Source organism: Carcharodon carcharias, chromosome 19 (assembly GCF_017639515.1).
Source record: "Carcharodon carcharias isolate sCarCar2 chromosome 19, sCarCar2.pri, whole genome shotgun sequence".
In the NCBI taxonomy this organism is placed as follows: domain Eukaryota; kingdom Metazoa; phylum Chordata; class Chondrichthyes; order Lamniformes; family Lamnidae; genus Carcharodon; species Carcharodon carcharias.
Window position 1 is genome coordinate 96,411,367 of NC_054485.1, and position 20,096 is coordinate 96,431,462.

The 20,096-nt window shown below is 45.4% G+C and overlaps 1 protein-coding gene and 1 long non-coding RNA gene across 2 annotated transcripts; both read right to left on the reverse strand.

The window, feature by feature from the left end:
• Positions 1-236: 236 nt before the first annotated feature.
• On the reverse strand, positions 237-6,944 carry LOC121291284 (E3 ubiquitin-protein ligase TRIM69-like). The gene is made up of 4 exons (XM_041212354.1): positions 6,871-6,944; positions 5,880-5,974; positions 3,880-3,951; positions 237-799 (listed from the first exon to the last, which is right to left on the reverse strand). Exons 1-4 carry the CDS (start codon positions 6,942-6,944, stop codon positions 237-239), a joined length of 804 nt encoding a protein of 267 aa, XP_041068288.1.
• A 1,682-nt stretch (positions 6,945-8,626) lies between these two features.
• Positions 8,627-11,180, reverse strand: LOC121291872. Its single transcript, XR_005946101.1, has 3 exons — positions 11,110-11,180; positions 8,829-8,851; positions 8,627-8,744 (listed from the first exon to the last, which is right to left on the reverse strand). It is a non-coding gene; the product is annotated as an uncharacterized LOC121291872 (long non-coding RNA).
• Between the last annotated feature and the right edge of the window lie 8,916 nt (positions 11,181-20,096).

The window sequence follows — 20,096 nt, forward strand, 5'->3', positions numbered from 1 at the left end:
GTGTTAACACCACTGTGTTAACCTCACTGTGTTAACCCCACTGTCTTAACCTCATTGTGTTAACCCCACTGTGTTAACCTCGCTGTGTTAACCTCACTGTGTTAACTCCACTGTGTTAACATCACTGCGTTAACCTCACTGTGTTAACCCCACTGTATTAACCTCACTGTGTTAACCTCACTGTGTTACCCTCACTGTATTAACCCCACTGTGTTGACCCCACTGTATGAACTGGGTTAACTAGTGAGCAATCTGAGTGGATCAGTGTCATCAGCAGTGTCAGTCTTACAAGGATTAAAGATGGGATAGAGTTTCTCAGTGAACGTGTCAGTGAATGTGTGCAGGTGAGACATGTCCTCAACATCGTAAAATGACACTTGTCCTCCCTCATAGTCCAGGTAAACTCCCAACTTCCGGGGTTTCACTTTCAACTGGGAGATGACATCTGGGATTTTCAATGATTTGCAGTCAGGAAGTCGGGCGATGACCCGGAATCCATTATCAGGTGAAGGTTGGATACTTCCTTTCCTGCTGATAGACTCTCTGCAGACACTCACAACCCATAAAGGCTTCTTTCCAAGATCCACCTCCCAGTACTGTCTCTCTGATGAGAAACTCTGTGAGCTCAAAATGCACAAGAGGCGTTCAAATCTCTGTGGCTGATCTGGAAGATCTTGTTCCTCGTCTCCAAACCTCACACTAGTCAGATCCTGGGAAATGCTGAGTTGATTGTTTGCTGTCTCTGGGTCCCGGGTGAGAGCTTCTGGAACTGGAAGGGAACATGAATGGGAAGCTGTTACTATAAGAAAAACAGGAATGAATCACGAGATGTGTACAGACGGTGATGGGACATCACTACTTCCCTCAGCCCCTGAACTGTAGAAGCTCAGAGACAGAGAGCCTGAAGAAATGTCTCCCCACTCCCTCAGCCCTATTTACTCAGCACCGATCTGCATCAATTTATATAAAATAGAGAGCTCACTCCAGTACAACTCAGTTATGAGATGTTATGACTGTGATCTCAGTCAGGACTTGGAAATATTGTGTACTGTAAGGAGGAGAGTGTAGAAGCTCAAAAAGGACATGGACAGGCTGTTAGGATGGGTGAACAAGTGGAAGATGAAGGTGAATGCTGGGGAGTGTGAAGTGATTCATTTTGGTAGGGAAAACATGGAGAGATGAAAAACATAAAGGGAACAATTGTAAAGGGGATGGAGGAGCAGAGAGGCCTCGGGGTATATGTGCATAAATCATTGATGGTGGAAGGGCAGGTTGAGAGAACGGTTAATAGAGCACACAGAGTCCCAGACTTTAGTAATAGGGGCATAGAGTACGAGAGCAAGGATATTATGCTATACTTGTATAAAACACTGGCTTGGTCTCAACTGGAGGTTTGTGTCCAGTTCTGAGGACCACATTTTAGGATATATGCGAGGGCATTAGAGAAGGTACAGAAAAGATTCACCGGGTTCCAGGGATGCAGGGCTTCAGTTATGAAGAAGATGAGAGAAGCTGGGGCTGTTTCCTTCGAGGAGGTTGAGAGGAGATTTGTTGGATGTGTTCAAAATCATGAGGGATCTGGACAAAGTAGATCGGCAGAAACTGTTCCCATTGGTAGAAGGATTGAGGACCAGAGGTCACAAATTTTTATTATTCATTCATTTGATGTGAGCGTCGCTGGCTAGGCCAGCATTTATTGCCCATCCCTAACTGCACTTGTTCAGAGGGCAGTTTTAAGAGTCAACAACATTGCTGTGGGTCTGGAGTCACATGTAGGCCAGACCAGATAGTGAGAGCAGATTTCCTTCCCTAAGGGGCATCAGTGAACAAGATAGGTTTTTACAATCGCCAATGGTTCCGTGGTCACCCACAAAAAATTCCAGATTTCTATAGAATTCAATTTCCACCATCTGCTGTGATGAGATTCAAACCCATGTCCCCAGAGCATTACTCTGGGTCTCTGGGTTACTAAGGTGAGGCAAGCAGACAAAAGAAACAACAGCAGCAGGAGGAAAACCTTTCTCATGCTATGAGTGTTTAGCATCTGGAACAAGCACCATGATCTCCTCCTGTGTTGCAAACATTCGGTGGTTCTCTGATTCACAGAAAGAGGCCATTTCAGACTAGCCTGTGAGTGCCGGTTGATAAACAGCCATCTAGCCTAATCCCGCTTTCCAGTTCCTTGTCTGTAACCCTGTTGGTTATGGCACATTCAGTGCATACCTGATTATTTTGTGAATAGTGTGAGGGTTTCTGCAACAAGCATCCTTTCAGGCTGAGTTCCAGAAGCAGACCACACTCTGGGTGAAAATAATCCCCTTTAACCCTCCCATCTCTTACCCTATATCTATTCCCCCTGATTATGGACCCCTCAGACAATGGGTATAGGGGCTTCCAACCACTGTCTCTAGACCCCTCATAATTTTACTCACTTTAATTAGTTCTCCCCTCAGCCTCCTCTGATCCTAAGAAAACAACACCAGCCTCTCCAATCTTTCCTCATAACTCAAGTTCTCTGATCTGCCATCACTCTTGTTAATCTCTTCAGTAACCTCTCCATTGCATTGACCAGAACTATACAAAGTACTCTAGCTGTGGACTAGCTAGTGTTTAATACAGTTCCTGCATTACCTTCCAGCTGTGATTTTCTATCCCTTAGTCAATACAGGAAAAATCTAGCATGTTGTCTTAACCACCTTATCTACCTGTCCTGCTACCATCAGGGATCTGTGGACATAAACTCCAAGGCTCTCTGTTCCTCTTCACCCTTCAGTATATTAGCATTTATTGTATATCCCCTTGCCATGTCTGCCCTCTACAAATACATTAACCTCACATTTCTTTGAGAATCACAACATCTTTACAGTGCAAAAACAAAAAAACTGCGGATGCTGGAAATCCAAAACAAAAACAAAAACAGAATTACCTGGAAAAACTCAGCAGGTCTGGCAGCATCGGCGGAGAAGAAAAGAGTTGACGTTTCGAGTCCTGATGACCCTTCGACAGAACCCTTCGAGTTCTGTCGAAGGGTCATGAGGACTCGAAACGTCAACTCTTTTCTTCTCCGCCGATGCTGCCAGACCTGCTGAGTTTTCCAGGTAATTCTGTTTTTGTTTTTATTTTTACAGTGCAGATGGAGGCCATTCAGCTCAGCGAGTATGCACTGACTCACTGAAAGACCATTCTACCCAGTCCCACTCCTGCCATATCTCCCCAACCTTACGCATTCGTGCCTTTCTGGTATCTATACAATTCCCATTTGAATACCTCGATCAAGCCCGCCTCCACCACCCTCTCAGGAAGTTTGTTCCAGACTCCAACCACCCTCTGGGTGAAAACATTTTTCCTCCCATCACTTCTACTCCCTTTGCCAATTATTTTGAATATTTTCCCTCTAGTTCTTGATGTATTCTTGAGTGGGAACTGTTTCTCACTATTTACGCTGTCCATACCACTCAGCATCTTGAATATCTCCATCAAGTCTCCTCTCAGCCTTCTTTTCTCAAAGGAAAAGTGTTCCACCCTCTCCAATCTATCCTCATGGCTACAGTTGTTTATTCATGGAATCATTCTTGTGAATCTCCTCTGTCCTCTCTCCAATAACTTCACTTCCTTCCTCAAGTATGGTGCCCAAAACTGGATGCAGTACTCCAGATGAGGTCTAACTAGTGTCTCATACAAATACTTACACTCCTCTATTAATAAAGCTGAATATACTGTATGCTTTAATTAACTGCTCTCTCAATATGCCCTGCCATCTTCAATAATAATTGTCCCCATATACTAAGGTCCAGCTGTTCCTGAACCTCCTTTAGAGTCTCTCTCTCTTTATTTTTTACTGTCCCTCCATATTCTTCCTAATAAAATGGACCACCTCACACTTCTCTGCATTAAACTTCATCTGCCGCTTGTCTGCGCAATCCACCATAATGTTTCCAATTTTCGTATCATCTGCAAATTTTGAAATCATGCCCTGAATACCACAGTCTAGGTCATTAATATAAATCAGAAGGAGAAAGGGTCCCAACACTGACCCCTGGGGAAATCCACTGCAGACCTTCCACCAATCTGAAAAACAAACATTTATCACTTCTATTTGTTTTCTGTTGCTCAGCCAATTCCTTATCCAAGTGCCCACTCTGAACTGAATACCACTTACAACAAGACAAAGTCCTGAGGAAGAGACAAAAGATGAAGTCTAACAAAGTTGGGAGTTCCTGTCCTTGGTGACAGGAGGGGTCTGGTACACTGAGTGAGGGGAAATGTATCAGCCTTGACAATGGGACACGTGGGACCCCAATCGGTGGCTCTGTGCTGATATCTGGTGATCTCGCTTTGAAATGACTGAAGATCATTACATACATGTCTTTTTCTTAACTCGGTGGCATGAAAATACCCAACAATATACCAACAACAACACCTGGGGTCATCCAGTGTGGTAGAAAAGCCGGAGGCCAAAGGGAAGGAGGAACTTAAACAACCATGATCACCAGAGAACAACTATCAGGGAAACTGATGGGACTAAGGGCTGACAAGTTCCTTGGACACAATGGCCTTCATCCTAGGGTCTGAAATGAAGTGGCTGCAGGAATAGCGGATGCATTGGTTGGAATCTTCCGCAATTCCCAGTTCCTGGGAAGGATGCAGAAGATTGGAAAGCTGCAAATATAGCAACATTGATCAAAAAAGGTGCCAGACAGAAAGCAGGAAAACAGGAAAATACAGGCCAGTTAGTCAAACATCTGTCACTCGCAAAATGTTAAAATCCATTACTGAGGAGGTAGTAGCAACACATTTAGAAAATCATAATACAATCAACAAGAGTTGGGTAAATGGGTCATTTTCAGGGAGGCAAACTGTAGCCAGTAGAGTGCCACAAGGTTCGGTGCTGGAGCCTCAACTATGGATGATTTATGTTATTGTCGTGTATGAAGGGACTGAGTGTATAGTTGCTAAATTTGCTGATGACTGAAAGATAAGTAGAAAATCAAGTCATACGGAGGACACAAGGGCAAAAGATTTTGCTTCCAAGTCAGGTGGGAGGAGCTGGGAAATCTCACGTCTCCGACTTGGGAGAAACTGCCCTGAAATGCGGCATTTTCACTGCAGGAGGCCTGGTGCATGCTCGTGTTGGGCCGACTGCCCCTGGAGACAGTGTGGAGGCAGCCACAAGGGCAGTCGGGTGCCAGGCGGGCTGTTTAAAAGGCCCACCTCAGTGCTCTGGGGCTTTGTCCCAGTTATAATAAGAACAAAAAAGCCCTCTAGCCCTTGCTTCAGACCCCTCAGCTCAACACACTCCCCATGTCCCATCCATGTCTGCTCTTCCCAATCTTTAACCCTCTACCCAACCCAATGGTACCTCATACCCACCATGCCAACCTAGGGCCCTCTACTAACCTCCATGCTAACTCACCCTTGGGAGGACCTCAGGAGCTATGCTGAGATGGAAAAAAATTAAAGTTCTAAGTATCAATTGCAGATCTCACGCTAGACAAAGAAAACAGTCTCATTGTTAAAATCCAATTTATTATACTTAAAACCCTTCAAATACTTAATTCGTTATAAAAATAAACATTTGTGATCATAGCCTCACATCAAAGCTTACAAACAGTTTATAACCTCTCGAGGCTGTCAACCAAATTATTAACTTACAGGCCCTCAACTATGATAATGATACTTGTGCAAGCAATCAAGCAGCAAGGATAACATCATGATAGCCTTCAGGCTTCTGTCAGCAAACAGCTTTTGAAATTACGAACAGCATTTTTATTTCAATTGAGAGACACAGCAGGCTGGATTTTTTCTAAAGTTAAAGAGCAGAGGATTTAAATAACTTGACAGCTTGAGAGTTCTACAAACCTTAACCATCTTTTACGCACATTCATGTCTATTCTTCAAGAGCCCAAAAGTGTACTTGACCTCTCCAAAATGGAACCTGACCTCTGCAAAGTCCTCCAGCAGCTTTAGATATTTTCTTCAAATGTGAAAATCCCACAGGTTGTTTCAGAAAACTTTGGTGACTAAAATTGCTTCTGAGTGAAGGCACCGGCAGTTTTAAATGGGCCACTGCCTCCATGAATCACACACGTGCAAAATATTTCCCACCACGCTCCAGAACAAATGATGGATCCCGGATACGGGGTCGGGATTTCTAGATTCAAGGCTCTGGCAACATTTTGGCAAAGACACATAGCGCTTCTGTCTCCTCTAAAATTAGAGCTCAAGAGCCTGCAAACCAATACAGATAGGTGATGTGAGTGGGTGAAAATTTGACAGATGGAGGATAATGTGGGAAAATTTGCAGTTGTCCATGCTGACAGCAAGAATAGAAATTCGAAATATTCTTTAAGTATTGCTGAAAGAAGAGACATTGCGGGAGCTTTTTGACTTGCACTCCTCAGGACAATTTGCAAGAATAACAATATAAGGAAAAATAACAGTTTTATACTGTATGAGTGTGCTGATTGGTTGGCAAGTGGACTCTGATTGGCAGAGGCATTGCCATGGAGAATGCACCGATCAAGGATGACTGACAGCTAACTGACTAGCATTGTTTGAAATTTAAACCAGGCAACTTGACTCTGATTGGTCAAGACATTGTGCTGAAGAATGAACTAGCGAATGGCTGTCACTTTTTTTGTTTAGCTGAAACAAGCAAAATGTGTACATGTTTGTACTGCCTGTAAAGAACTGGGCACTGTGTATTCATATATGTTGCTTCCAGGACTCACAAATGTGTCAAACTGCAAACCTGACTGACAATCTTAAATTGTTTGTCAGCATTATTCTTAGCACAATGAGGATTATTTAACAAATGTTGTCCAATCACGGAATCACACCTAATGTTGGACGCTGTGTTTTGAGTTTTACAAGCACAGGCTGGTTGTGTACGGTGATCTAGACTGGGCACGTTTCAGAGCCGAAAGTGACCGCCTTGGCCCCATTCTTGAGTTTGTGCGGTGTACAGCGCAAAATGATCCTATCAGGGTGGCCATTAACCCACAGGATGCGTTTGATTTGCCTGATTTCAGCATCAAGCTCGCATGGTGAGCAAATGGCTCAGGCCCTATTTACAAGGTTACCGATAAGACCAATGTTATTGCGAGAAGAAATGTAACAATCCCAACCCGTATATTGACCAGTGAAGGCAGGTTTGCTGTAGACCGTGGTAGAGAATCCCCTGGCAGCTTCCTCAACTACTGCGTTAAGAAAGGGGGGTTCATTTGACTGTTTTATTTCAAAGGTGAATTTGAGTGCAGGATGGAGACATTAAGACATTTAAGGAAATTACTTGCAGCTGCGAATTTAAATACAGCAAAGATATCATCCACATATGTGCGAAGCATTAAGCTGACACCCAATTTAAGATTGTCAGTCAGGCTTGCTGCATGTACTGGAAGCTACATATATTAATACACAGGGTCCTGTTCTTTGCAGACAGAAAGGACACAGACACACATTGTGCCTGTTTCAGATAAACGACATAAGTGACTGTTTCATTGCTCAGGGCAATGCTTTGACTATTCGGAGTCAAGCTGCCTGGTTGAAAATTAAAGCAATGCTTGGCAGTTAACTGTCAGTCACGATCAAGTGGGACATTCTCTATGACAATGCCTCTACCAATCAGAATCCACTTGCCAACCAAATGGCCATCTCCTCTTCTACAGTACAAAGTCTTTGTTTTCCCTTAAACTGTTTTATTTTGAGAATTGTCTTGATGAGTGCAAGATGAAAAGCTTTGACAAATATCACTTTTTTCAGCTGTACTCAAGTTCTGTACTACCATACAAATATTATTTAAATGGAGAGAGACTGCAGTACAGGGTATCTGGGTGTCCTTGTACATGAATCACAAAAGGCTAACATGCAGGTACGGCAAGTAATTAGTCAGGCAAATGGAAAGTTGGACTTTATTGCAAGAGGGATGGAGGATAAAAGGAGGGGAGTCTTGCTCCAACTGTACAGGGCATTGGTGAGACCACATCTGGAATACTGTGGACAGTTTTGCTCTCCTTAAATAGGATGGGTATAGTTGCTTTGGAAGCAGTTCAGAGATGGTTCGCTCGGCTGATTCCTGGGATGAAGAGGTTGTCTTACGAGCAATGGTTTAGCAGGTTGAGCCAGTACTCATTGCAGTTTAGAAGAATGAGAGGTGATCTTATTGAAAGATGTAAGATTTTGAGGAGGTTTGGCAGGGTAGCTGCTGGGAGGATGTTTCATCCCTTGGAGGAATCTAAAAATAGGGGACATAGGTTTAAAATAAGGGATTTCTTGTTTAAGATAGAGGTGAAGAGAAATTTCTTCTCTCAGAGGGTCATTAGTATTTGGAATTCTCTTCCACAGAGAGCAGTGGAGTCTGGGTCATTGAAGATATTTAAAGTTGAGTTAGACAGATTTTTTTGATTGACAATGGAGTTAAGGGATATGGGGGTCAGGCAGGAAAGGGGAGTTTAGGCCACAATCAGATCAGCCATGATCTTATTGAATGGTGAAGTAGGCTCAATGGGCCGAATGTCCTATTCCTGCTCTTATGTCTTATCATCCTTTGACCATATGGTCAGTGTATCAAACCTCATTAGTCACATGGATAACAGTAGGGAGAAGGTGATATACAGAGAATGATACCTGGGGAAATCACTGCTCTCATTTCCCTCTACACATTGATGTATTTGAATGGTTCATCAACTATATCCACAGGTAACTGAGTGGAGGCAGCTCCAGGATTGAGAAACTCCATCTGACTCCTGTAAAAACAGACCTGGAAATCAGTCCGTGTTAGAGAGACAACAGTGAACAAATCACAACACAGTTTCTTTAAATCTGCTTACCTCTTCAAAAGAACTTGAATAGCCTGAGGGGAAAGAAACACGATAGATATTACTGAGTCAGATTAAAGAGCCGTTGATGTAAATCTCTAGGAAAAAATTATGAAGAGGGACAGAATCGAGACAAGGAGTCAGTCAGAAAAGGAATTTTACTTTTCACTTCATTCCCTCTCTGACCTCGTCTTGTCCATGAGACCCACCTCCTGCTCCCTCCATCCTATTCCCACTAAATTACTGATCACCCAACTTCCCCTACTGATCCCCATGTTAACTGATATTGTACACCATTCTCACTCTTAGGGTGTTGTGTGTCTCTCCTTTAAATTTGTGTCAGCACCCCCTCCCCAAAAACAACTCTTGACCCCACCATCTTTGCAATCATCCATTCAATCGCCAATGTTCCTTTCCTCTCCAAGTTCCTTGATCTCCTCCCAAATCCATGCCCATCTTTTCCAAAGTCCATGTTTGAATTCTGTTTGAATCCCTCCAATCGGGTTTTAACTCTGCCACAATACTGAAACAGCTCTTATTAAAATCAGAAATGAATGTGACTGAATAGCTGTCTGTGACGTAGGTAAACTTTCCCTCCTCATCTTTCTCCACCTGTCTGCAGTCTTTCACACGGTTGACCACAACATCTCTCTCCAACTCCTCTCCACTGTCATCCAGCTGGATGGAACTTCTCTCATCTGGATCCATCCTCATCTAAAACAAAAACAGAATTACCTGGAAAAACTCAGCAGGTCTGGCAGCATCGGCGGAGAAGAAAAGAGTTGACGTTTCGAGTCCTCATGACCCTTCTTTTCTTCCACAGAAGTGTCATGAGGACTCGAAACGTCAACTCTTTTCTTCTCCGCCGATGCTGCCAGACCTGCTGAGTTTTTCCTGGTAATTCTGTTTTTGTTTTGGATTTCCAGCATCCGCAGTTTTTTGTTTTTGTTTCCATCCTTATCTATTTAATCGTAGCTACAGAATCACCTGGATTCACTTCTCTTCTCGCTCCAGCACCCTTACCTCTGATGTCCCCAAAGACCTTTCCTTGACCCCCTCCTATATCTCATGTACATGCTGCCTCATGGCACCATCTTCTGAAGGCACCGTGTTAGTTTTCACATGGATGCTGATGACACCCAGTTCTACCTCTCCACCATCTCTCCTAACTCTTCCACTGTTGCTAACTTGTCAGACTGTTTATCCAATATCCAGTTCTGGATGAACAGAAATTTCCTTCAGTTAAATGCTGGGAAGAGTGAAGTCATTGGTTTTGATCCTCGCTCAAAACTCCATTCCCTAGTCATTGATTCCATGCTTCTGACTGGCAATAGTCTGAGATTAAGTCAGTCTGTTCACAATCTTGGAGTCACATTCGAAAGTGCAATGAGCTTCCAAACTCAAATTCATGAAATATCACTAACATCACCTGCTTACCTCTGTAATAAGCCTAATTTTGCCCCTGTCTCTGCTCATTAAACCCTCATCTACACCTCTAGACTGGAATATTCCAGTGCATGCTTGGCATGTCTGCCACATTCTAATCAATGTAAATTCTACCAACCCTGCTTCACCAGTGCACCCTAACCCTATCTTCAGAAGAGCCCCATCTGCATCAGTGTAAACTTCTCCAGTCCCCAGCCCAGCCCTCTCTGAGTCCATTCATCAATCAGTACCGTGGTTACACTGTGGAAACGAACTGCGCTGAGGTTGCCTCACCTCATTTCCATTGGACACTTACTGTTAGCACAAAGGGATATGCATTCAACCAATCAGAGTGGGGCCAAACCCATCCACAGAAGTTAAAGGTCAGTGCGTCAGCCCTCAGTCCCCCTGAATGTTTCAGGATCCTACTTACCTGGTCTCAGGGAGGAAGCTTATCTTTTTCATTCATTCATGAGGTGGGCATCCCTCGCTCGGCCAGCATTTAATGCCCATTCCGAATTGCACAAGTTCAGAGGGCATTTAAGAGTCAACAACATTGCAGTGTGTAGGGTAGATCAGGTAAGGACAGCAGATTTCCTTCCCCTAAAGTGCATTACTGAACCAGATGGGTTTTCACAACAATCAGTAATGGTTTCATGATCATCATCAGACTTTTAATTCCTCATGTTTATGGAATCAAATTTCACCATCTGCCTGTGGTGGGATTCAAACCCAGGTCACTGGAACATTACCCTGGGAATACTAGTCCAGTGACAATAGCACTACTCATGTACCTTCCCACACTCCCACTGACAGATATTTAATTGTCCGTTCAGATTCCCTGTACAAGGGGAGAGACACTTTGTACCTTCAGGAGCTCTGGGCCCTCTTGTATCTGCAGCCTCGATTTAAGATCTATTATTGTTCCTTCAAAAGCAAACATTTCTTCCAAGGTTCTCTTTAAATTGTTCTCCATTTCCTCCAATATTTTATTGCTTTTTCGCTCCAACTCTGCTTTCATCAGCTCTTCCTTCTCAAACAGGAACTTGTGCATCTTTTCAAATTCACTGTTGATTTCCTTTCTCAGACTGTCAGCTTGAGCCTGGAACAGAATGAATACAGGATGGAATAAACACCGTCTATAATCCCAGTGTCTCTGGACTCAGTGTGCCCTCTACAGGATAAAAGCTTGTATCCAATATGGATTTGTCATCGGTTTAAATTGAGTGTCATATTGTGTTATATAATGTGTATCCACACCGGATATGTCACTGACTGCCACAGAAACTGGGCTGGACAAAGAGGTTCATAAAAAAGATGACAAACAATAATAACACTGCGGGCTGAACAACGTGATGGAATATCAGCGACGTGTGAGTGAGTTACAACCAAACATAATGAAATGATTCAAATGGCTTATTATGAAATAATAGATTATAAGGAGTGAGTTGAATACTGGAATCTGATCGAGGGGTTCAGATGGTTTATACATAGAATAATGGATACCTGTGAATAGGTTACGGACTGGAATCTAATCTAGAGGTTCAGATGGTTTACATGTAGAATTCTGGATACCCGGGAGTGAGTTACAGACTAGAATGTAATCAATGGGCTCAGATGGTTTATGCATAGAAAAATGGATTCCTGACAGTGAGTTACAGACTGGAATCTAATTGAGGGGTTCAGATGGATTATATATAGAATAATGGAGACCTGGGATGGAGTCACAGACTCAAATCTAATTGGCGGAGGCTCCGATGACTTATATATAGGATAATGGATATCTGTGAGTTGGCTGCACAGTAAAGGAAACCTGGAAGGAAAGAGGGGATCAGTGATATATAGTCCATAAGACATAGGAGCAGAAATTAGGCCATTTGGCCCATCGAGTCTGATTCGCCATTCAATCATGGCTGATAAGTTTCTCAACCCTATTCTCCCGCCTTCTCCCTGTAACCTTTGATCCCCTTACCAATCAAGAACCTATCTATCTCAGTCTTAAATACACTCACTGACCTGGTCTCTGCAGCTTCTGTAGCAATGTATTCCATAGATGCACCACTCTCTGGCTAAAGAGGTTTCTCCTCATCTCTGTTCTAAATAGACTTCCCTTTACTCTGGGGCTGTGCCCTCGGGTGCTAGTCTCTCCTACCAATGGAAACATTTTCCCCACGTCCACTCTATCCAGGCCTTTCAGTATTCTGTAAGTTTCAATCAGATCCCCCCTCATCCTTCTAAACTCCATCGAGTATAGACCCAGAGTCCTCAAACGTGCCTCATATGTTAAGCCTTTCATTCCTGGGATCATTCTCATGAACCTCCTCTGGACCCTCTCCAGGGCCAGCACTTCCTTCCTGAGATACGGGGCCCAAAATTGTTCACAATATTCTAAATGTGGTCTGACCAGAGCTTTATAAAGCCTCAGCAGCACATACCTGCTTTTATATTCCAGTCCTCTCGAAATAAATGCCAACATTGCATTTGCCTTCCTAACTACCGACTCAACCTGCAAGTTAACCTTAAGAGAATCCTGGACTAGGACTCCCAAGTCCCTTTGCACTCCAGATTTCTGAATTCTCTCCCCCTTTAGAAAATAGACTATGCCTCTATTCTTCCTACCAAACTGCATGACCTCACACTTCCCCACATTGTATTCCACCTGCCACTTCTTTGCCCATTCTCCTAACCTATCCAAGTCCTTCTGCAGCCTCCCCGCCTCCTCAATACTACCTGTCCCTCCACCTATCTTTGAATCATCTGCAAACTTAGCCAGAATGCCCTCAGTTCCTTCATCTGGATCATTAATATATAAAGTGAAAAGTTGTGGTCCCAACACTGACCCCTGCGGAACTCCACTAGTCACTGGCCACCATCCTGAGAAGGACCCCCTTATCCCCACTCTCTGCCTCCTGCCAGACAGCCAATCTTCTATCCATGCTATTACCTTGCCTCTAACACCATGGGCTCTTATCTTACTGAGCAGCCTCCTGTGTGGCACCTTGTCAAAGGCCTTCTGGAAGTCCAAGTAGATAAAATCCATTGGCTCTCCTTTGTCTAACCTACTCGTTACTTCCTCAAAGAATTCTAACAGATTTATCAGGCATGACCTCCCCTTGATGAAACCAAGCTGACTTTGCCCTATTTTACCATGCACTTCCAAGTATTCTGAAATCTCATCCTTAATAATGGACTCTAAAATCTTACCAATGACCGAGGCCTGTAATTTCCCTTCTTTTGCCTCACTCCCTTCTTAAACAGGGGGGTTACATTAGCGATTTTCCAGTCCTCTGGGACCCTCCCTGACTCCAGTGATTCCTGAAAGATCACCACTGACACCTCAACTATCTCTTCAGCTATCTCCTTCAGAACTCTGGGGTGTATTCCATCTGGTCCAGGTGATTTATCCACCTTCAGACCTTTCAGTTTTCCTAGCACCTTCTCCTTGGTAATGGCCACCATATTCACCTTTGCCCCTCCTGACTCTCTTGAATTTTGGGGATGTCACTCGTGTCTTCCTCCATGAAGACTGACGCAAAGTACCTATTCAGTTCCTCCGCCATTTCTTTGTTCCCCACTACTACTTCTCCTGTGTCATTTTCCAGCGGCCCAATGTCCACTTTGCCTCTCTTACCCTTTATATATCTAAAAAAAACTCTTGAAATCTTCTTTTATATTACTGGCTAGTTTACACTCATATTTAATCTTCTCCCTCCTTATTTCTTTTTTAGTTGTCCTTTGTTGGTCTTTGTAGGCTTCCCCATCCCCTGGTTTCTCACTGCTCTTCGCCGCATTGTATGCTTTCTCTTTAGCTTTTATGCTATCCCTGACTTCCCTTGTCAGCCATGGTTGCCTCGTCCTCCCTTTAGTATGCTTCTTCTTCATAGGGATGAATTACTCCCAGAAACTCCTGCCATTGCTGTTCCACTGTCTTTCCTGCTAGGCTCATCTCCCAGTCAATTCTGGCCAGCTCCTCCCTCATGCCTCCGTAGTTGCCTTTATTCAACTGTAATATCATTACATCTGATTCCTGCTTTTTCCTCTCAAATTGCAGGGTAAATTCTATCATATTATGGTCACTTCCTCCTAAGGGTTCCTTCACCTTAAGCTCCCTTATCAAATCTGCCTCATTACACATCAGTAAATCTAGAATTGCCTGTTCCCTAGTGGGCTCCACCACAAGCTGCTCCAAAAAGCCATCTCATAGACATTCCACAAATTCCTTTTCTTGGGATCCACAACCAACCTGATTTTCCCAGTCTACCTGCATATTGAAATCCCCCATGATTACTGTAACCTTGCCTTTCTTGCACACTTTTTCTATCTCCTGGCGTATGTTGTGCCCCACATCCTGACTACCCCCCTTTCCCTACCCCCTCTCTCTTTATACTCCTCCCCCCCCCATCCCCCCTTCCCTATCTACCTGAGCCAGCAAGACTGATACAGTACCTTGTATATCTGGGCTGCATCCTTTATTGGGATCACACTGTGTGTCTTACGAGCCCGAGACATTCCACACACCACACAGATCACTTCCTGCTCCTCTTCACAGAACAGTTTCAGCTTCTCCTCGTGTTCCTGACAGTAAAACACCTCCTCTGGCTGTGTCACCTTCACCTTGAGCAGCCTGAACTTCTCCACAATGTTGCCCAGGGTCCGAGCGGTTCTGAAGTTCCTCTGGGTGAAGACCTGCCGACACTGGGGGCAGGAAACATCTCCCGGGACCTTGTCCCAACTCTGAGAGATGCAGGACCTGCAGAAGTGATGCTCACATTCTAGAGACACGGGGTTGGTGAACGTCTCCAGGCAGATGGAGCAGGTCAGCTCATGGGTGAGATCTGCAGACGCCATCTCAGTGCTCAGAGTCTCTCTCCTTCCCTGTTCCAGCATTTTCCCTTTCAATTCTCGTTCAGAGCTGCACTTCCTGGATTTGACTTCACGTGATCAGAGGCCAACCCAGTGTCAGGCATTTTGTCCCTGAATCAAACTGACTCCCTTTATTGTGTCTGGAGTCTTTTCACAGTTATAAAGCCAGGTTGATAACAGTATTTTCTTTTGTCTCTCCACCAACCCACCCACTCCTTAACCCCCAACCTCCCTGCCCTGCGCCCCACCACCTGAAGTCAAAAGCGTGAGGAGCTTATGAGCTTTTTTGTCACTAAGATTGAGTCCATCCTTTCAACTGCCTGCTGGGTGTTTTACTGCATCAAGTGTGCTATATAAATGTAAGTTATTGTTGTTGCTGGCTGTGACAGAATCAAGTGCTTTTGATCCCCACTGTCCTAATCAGAGTCTTCAGCCCCAGTCAGAGAGTCACGACCTTGACACATACAGAGCCAGACCCCCTACCTGGGCTGAGCTTTTATTTACTGGAGAGTGTATAAGGGACAGGCTGTCAGTTCACTAGATCACATTTACACAGAAGGAGCTGGGACATCGACTCTAAATTACCGTATGCCTCCAGCTTCTTCAGTTTGTTAATGTTATGTTGGTTTGAACGAATGGTTTAGCTATTGGCTCCCCCGCAGTGTGTAATAATCTGGCATGACATGTTTGAGTTCGTACTGCATATTAAAGGGATCAGAACAGAGGGGTGAAATCTCACTGGGTGGTGGTGCTAAACAGGTGGTGAATTGGAATGGTGTAAATTCCCTTTCCATTTTATTTATTTCTGTACTATTCACACAAGGATACAAATGATCATCATGGCGCCTGTGACAACTGCAAGGTTCAAATGCATCAGCGCTCATGGATTGTTGTTACGCCCTTGTATCAGAGGGGTAGGTCACAAGCATTAACTTGAAGGATGATTCACCTCGAGGGAAAGAAAGGGGGAGATTGTGAGTCATGGTGCATCAGTGGGAAAGAAAGCATAGAAGTTCTATGAGGTTGACTCCTGGGGACACGGTTTCAAAATAAAGAGTCGAGGTCAGGAGGAATTTCGTCTCTCAGAGGGCCGTTAGTCTTTGAAATTCCCTTCCCCAGTGGGCAGTGGAGGCTGGGTCACAGAATATCTTCAAGGCTGAGTCAAGCAGATTTCTCATCGGCAAGAAGGTCAAGGGTTATGGGGAACAGACAGGGAAATGGAATTAAGACCACAATCAGACCACCCGTGATTTTGTTGAGTGTGGGGGCAGGCTCCAGGGGCTGAATGGCTGACTCCTGCTCCGATTTCTTGCTTCGTTTTCACGTTATACACTGTAACAATTAGTATTACTTACCATACATGTGTTTACTCATTTACAATGGGACACTGCTGAAAAGCAGAACAAGAAGGACAGGTATTGAGAGCAGTACCTGAGACTAACTTAGAGCAGAGAAAATGAAAAAGAGACCAGCGATTAGATATTTGCAACTACATTATAACTAAGAATCTATCACAGAGAATTTTTTTTTATTTACACTTGATCAGAAGTTTTGCTGAGCAGGTTTATTTGTCCAAGGGATTGAATTCCACACATCTGACCCAGTGCGTCCTATTGATTTCTGTGCTAAAGCAGATTTTGGATTAACCAGATGCTCGCCCCTCCGACATGTGCTGACCCTCCGACAGTGCAGTCCCTCAGTACTGACCCTCTGACAGTGCAGCACTCCTTCAGTGCTGCACTAGGAGTGTCAACCTGAATTTTCAGGCTCTCTCTTGAGGGGCTCGAACCCCGATAGTTGTGAATGGCAAAATTCAATCAAAACATTTTGTCAAAAGAAGCTGGCAATTTATTGGAGTGAAATCACAAGAACACAAGAGATAGGAGCAGGAGTAGACCAAATGGCACATTGCGCCTTCTCCACCATTCAATACCATCATGGCTGATCTTGGGCTTCAACTCCACTTTCCTGCCCATTCCCCATATCCCTTGATCCCCCGAGGCACCAAAAACCTGTCCAATTCAGCCCCTTACATATATTTAATGATGAAGCATCCACAACTGTTGCATTTAAACAGTGGATGGACCAGAGTTAGTGAGGCTGTAATTATAAGATAGTCACCAACAAATCCAATAGAAAATTCAGGAGAAACATTTTTACCCAGAGAGTAGTTAGACCATGGAACTCACGGCTATGTAGAGTGGCTGAGCTGAATGGTATGGATGTATTTAAGCAGAAGCCAGATAAGCACATTAGAGAAAGGAGCAGACGATTTAATGTTGAAAGTTGGCACCCCAGGTCTATCAGCAGTTATGATGGTCAATCTTAAGACCCTCTCCTTCTCCCTGCCTTGCAATGAAAAGTACTGGGAGGGAATTTCCTTACTCTACAGTTCAGCTCCATACTCATGTTTACCTAGATAAGGGCAAAATACTGTGGATGCTGGAAATCTGAAACAAAAACAAAAACAAAAAATACCTGGAAAAACTCAGCAGGTCTGGCCAGCATCTACGGAGAGGAACACAGTTAACGTTTTGAGTCCGAATGACCCTTCAACAGAACTAAGTAAAAATAGCTATTCCTCGGACCTTTCGGCTTCCTTACATTTAGATGGATACGTTCCATTGGAGGCGAGGGTTCACCAAATCAGTCCCTGGGATGAGGGGTTCTGTCCTATGATGAGTGGCTGAGTAAACTGGGCTTATGTTCTCTGGGGTTTAGAAGAATGAGAGGTGATCTCATTGCAAGCTACAAAATTCTGAAGGGGCTTGATAGGGTGAGTGCTGAGAGATTGTTTCCGCTAGTTGGGGAATCTAAAACTATGGGGCGGGGGGTGGGGGGGGTGGGTGGTGTTGTGGGGTAGCGGGGGGCACAGTCTCAGGGTAAGAAGGGGCAGGCAGCTTCCAGTGGCCATACTCAGTACAGCCAGCAGATGGTTGTGCTGCTCCATGTGAATCCCATCCTGCCAACACTGGGAAACTAACAAAAGCAAAATACTGGGCGTGGGTGGAAACTTTTAACAGAAAGTGGAGAGAAGTGCAGAGTTGCCCCAGGCTGAATTTTACAGCCATCCTCTCCGGGCACTGGTTGGCGTAAAATTGGACGAAATGCACCTATTCAGCTGCCCTGCTCCCCTTCCTGTGGTAAGGAGGCCGCCCCTCCCCCCTTCCCCTCCTCCCCCTCCTCCTCCACCTCCCACTCCCCCCTTCCCCTCCTCCCCCTCCTCCTCCCCCTCCCACTCCCCCTCCCCCTCCCCCCTCCTCCTCCCCTGCCCCTCCCCCTCCTCCTCACTCCCCCCTCCTCCAGCCTCCCCTCTCCCCCTCACCCTCCTCCCCTCCCCCTCCTCCCCCTCCGCCCCACCTCCCCCTCCTCCCCTCCTCCTCCCCCACCCTGTCCCTCCCTCTGTCCTCCCCCTCCCTCTCCCCCTCCTCCCTCCCCCTCCCCCTCCCCCTCCCCTCCTCTCCCTCCACCTCCTCCCCCTCCCCCTCCTCCCCATCCGCCTCCTCCTGCCCCCCTCCCCGTCCTCCTCCCCACCTCCTCCCGCTCCCTGGAGGCCCTGAAAACCCCCTGAGGAGGCCTGGGGAAGGCAAGGGGAGGGGTGTGTGGAGATCTGGAATCAGGACAGTGTGAATCTCTCCGAGCCGGAGCCGGCACTCTTTCCAATTGGGGTCCTCCCCACCTTGGGGGAGGTGGCACCTCACCCAACTCCACCCCCACTATTCCCGGGCATTCGGTACATCAGGTTGGCCAATCGGCCCGTGTCTGCAGCCCCACCCCCCGCCCCCCCTGTCTCCCCACCCCTTTCCCCTTAGCCAGGGTCATTTAGAGCGTTACTGTGGGAAATACACCCCTCATTCAGCTCACATCATGATGGGTGGAGTTTTTTGTGAGGTGGGGTTTCTAATCAGACCTTCTGATATAAATCCATAATGAGCTACACGTAGATGGATAGGGAGAGATGGTGTTTCTGTCAACACTCCCAGGACAGGTACAACGTGGGTTAGATACAGAGTAAAGTTCCCTCTACACTATCCCATCAAACACTCCCAGGGCAGGTAAAGCATGGGGTTAGATACAGAGTAAAGCTCCCTCTACACTGTCCCCATCAAACACTCCCAGGACAGGTACAGCACGGGGTTAGATACAGAGTAAAGTTCCCTCTACACTATCCCATCAAACACTCCCAGGCCAGGTACAGCACAGGTTAGGTACAGAGTAAAGCTCCCTCTACACTGTCCAATCAAACACTCCCAGGGCAGGTACAGCACGGGGTTAGATACAGAGTAAAGTTCCCTCTACACTATCCCATCAAATACTCCCAGTGCAGGTACAGCACGGGGTTAGATACAGAGTAAAGCTCCCTCTACACTATCCCATCAAATACTCCCAGGGCAGGTACAGCACGGGGTTAGATACAGAGTAAAGTTCCCTCTACACTATCCCATCAAACACTCCCAGGACAGGTACAGCACGGGGTTAGATACAGAGTAAAGCTCCCTCTACCCTATCCCATCAAACACTCGCAGGACAGGCACAGCACAGCATCATACAGAGAGTAGAGGGTCAACGGTTGACCATGTGTTGGCCCTGGGAAATGGGTTGTACATGAGCCAGTGTCCACTAAGGTGGCATTTCAGTTTGCCTCAGTATACCTCTATAGGGTAGAGATAGTAAAGGTTGACCATTTCTGAGCCCTGTCCACTAATCCCAGGAGAGGAAGGATTACGTGCCAACCTCATTCCCAAGCACAGCTGCAATAATCTCCCTGCTTTTGGTTGAACATATGGTTGATAAGACTTGGCAAGGACTCACACGTGCAGACTGAACCCTTGGGTGAAGGCTCCTGTATAACTGTCCAGCAGTGAGAGTCAGTGCATTTAGGAGGGGGAATGAGAAGCAAGCACTTACAGTTAAGAGAGACCAGCAGTGAAGGAATCGCCTGTTTTGGAATTGGTTTTATCATCTCTGACTGCCATGGACAGGTGGTAACCC

Bases quoted from the DNA above. Each gene is read 5' to 3' on its own strand.
- LOC121291284 (XM_041212354.1), bottom strand. From the start codon at position 6,944: ATGGGGCCAAGGCGGTCACTTTCGGCTCTGAAACGTGCCCAGTCTAGA. The intron at 5,975-6,870 runs GTAAAACTCAAA...TCACATTTGAAG, and splicing joins TACACAACCAGCCTGTGCTT to AAAATATCTAAAGCTGCTGG. The intron at 3,952-5,879 runs GTGCGTAAAAGA...CAAAATTTGCAG, and splicing joins CTTGAAGAATAGACATGAAT to ATGATACGAAAATTGGAAAC.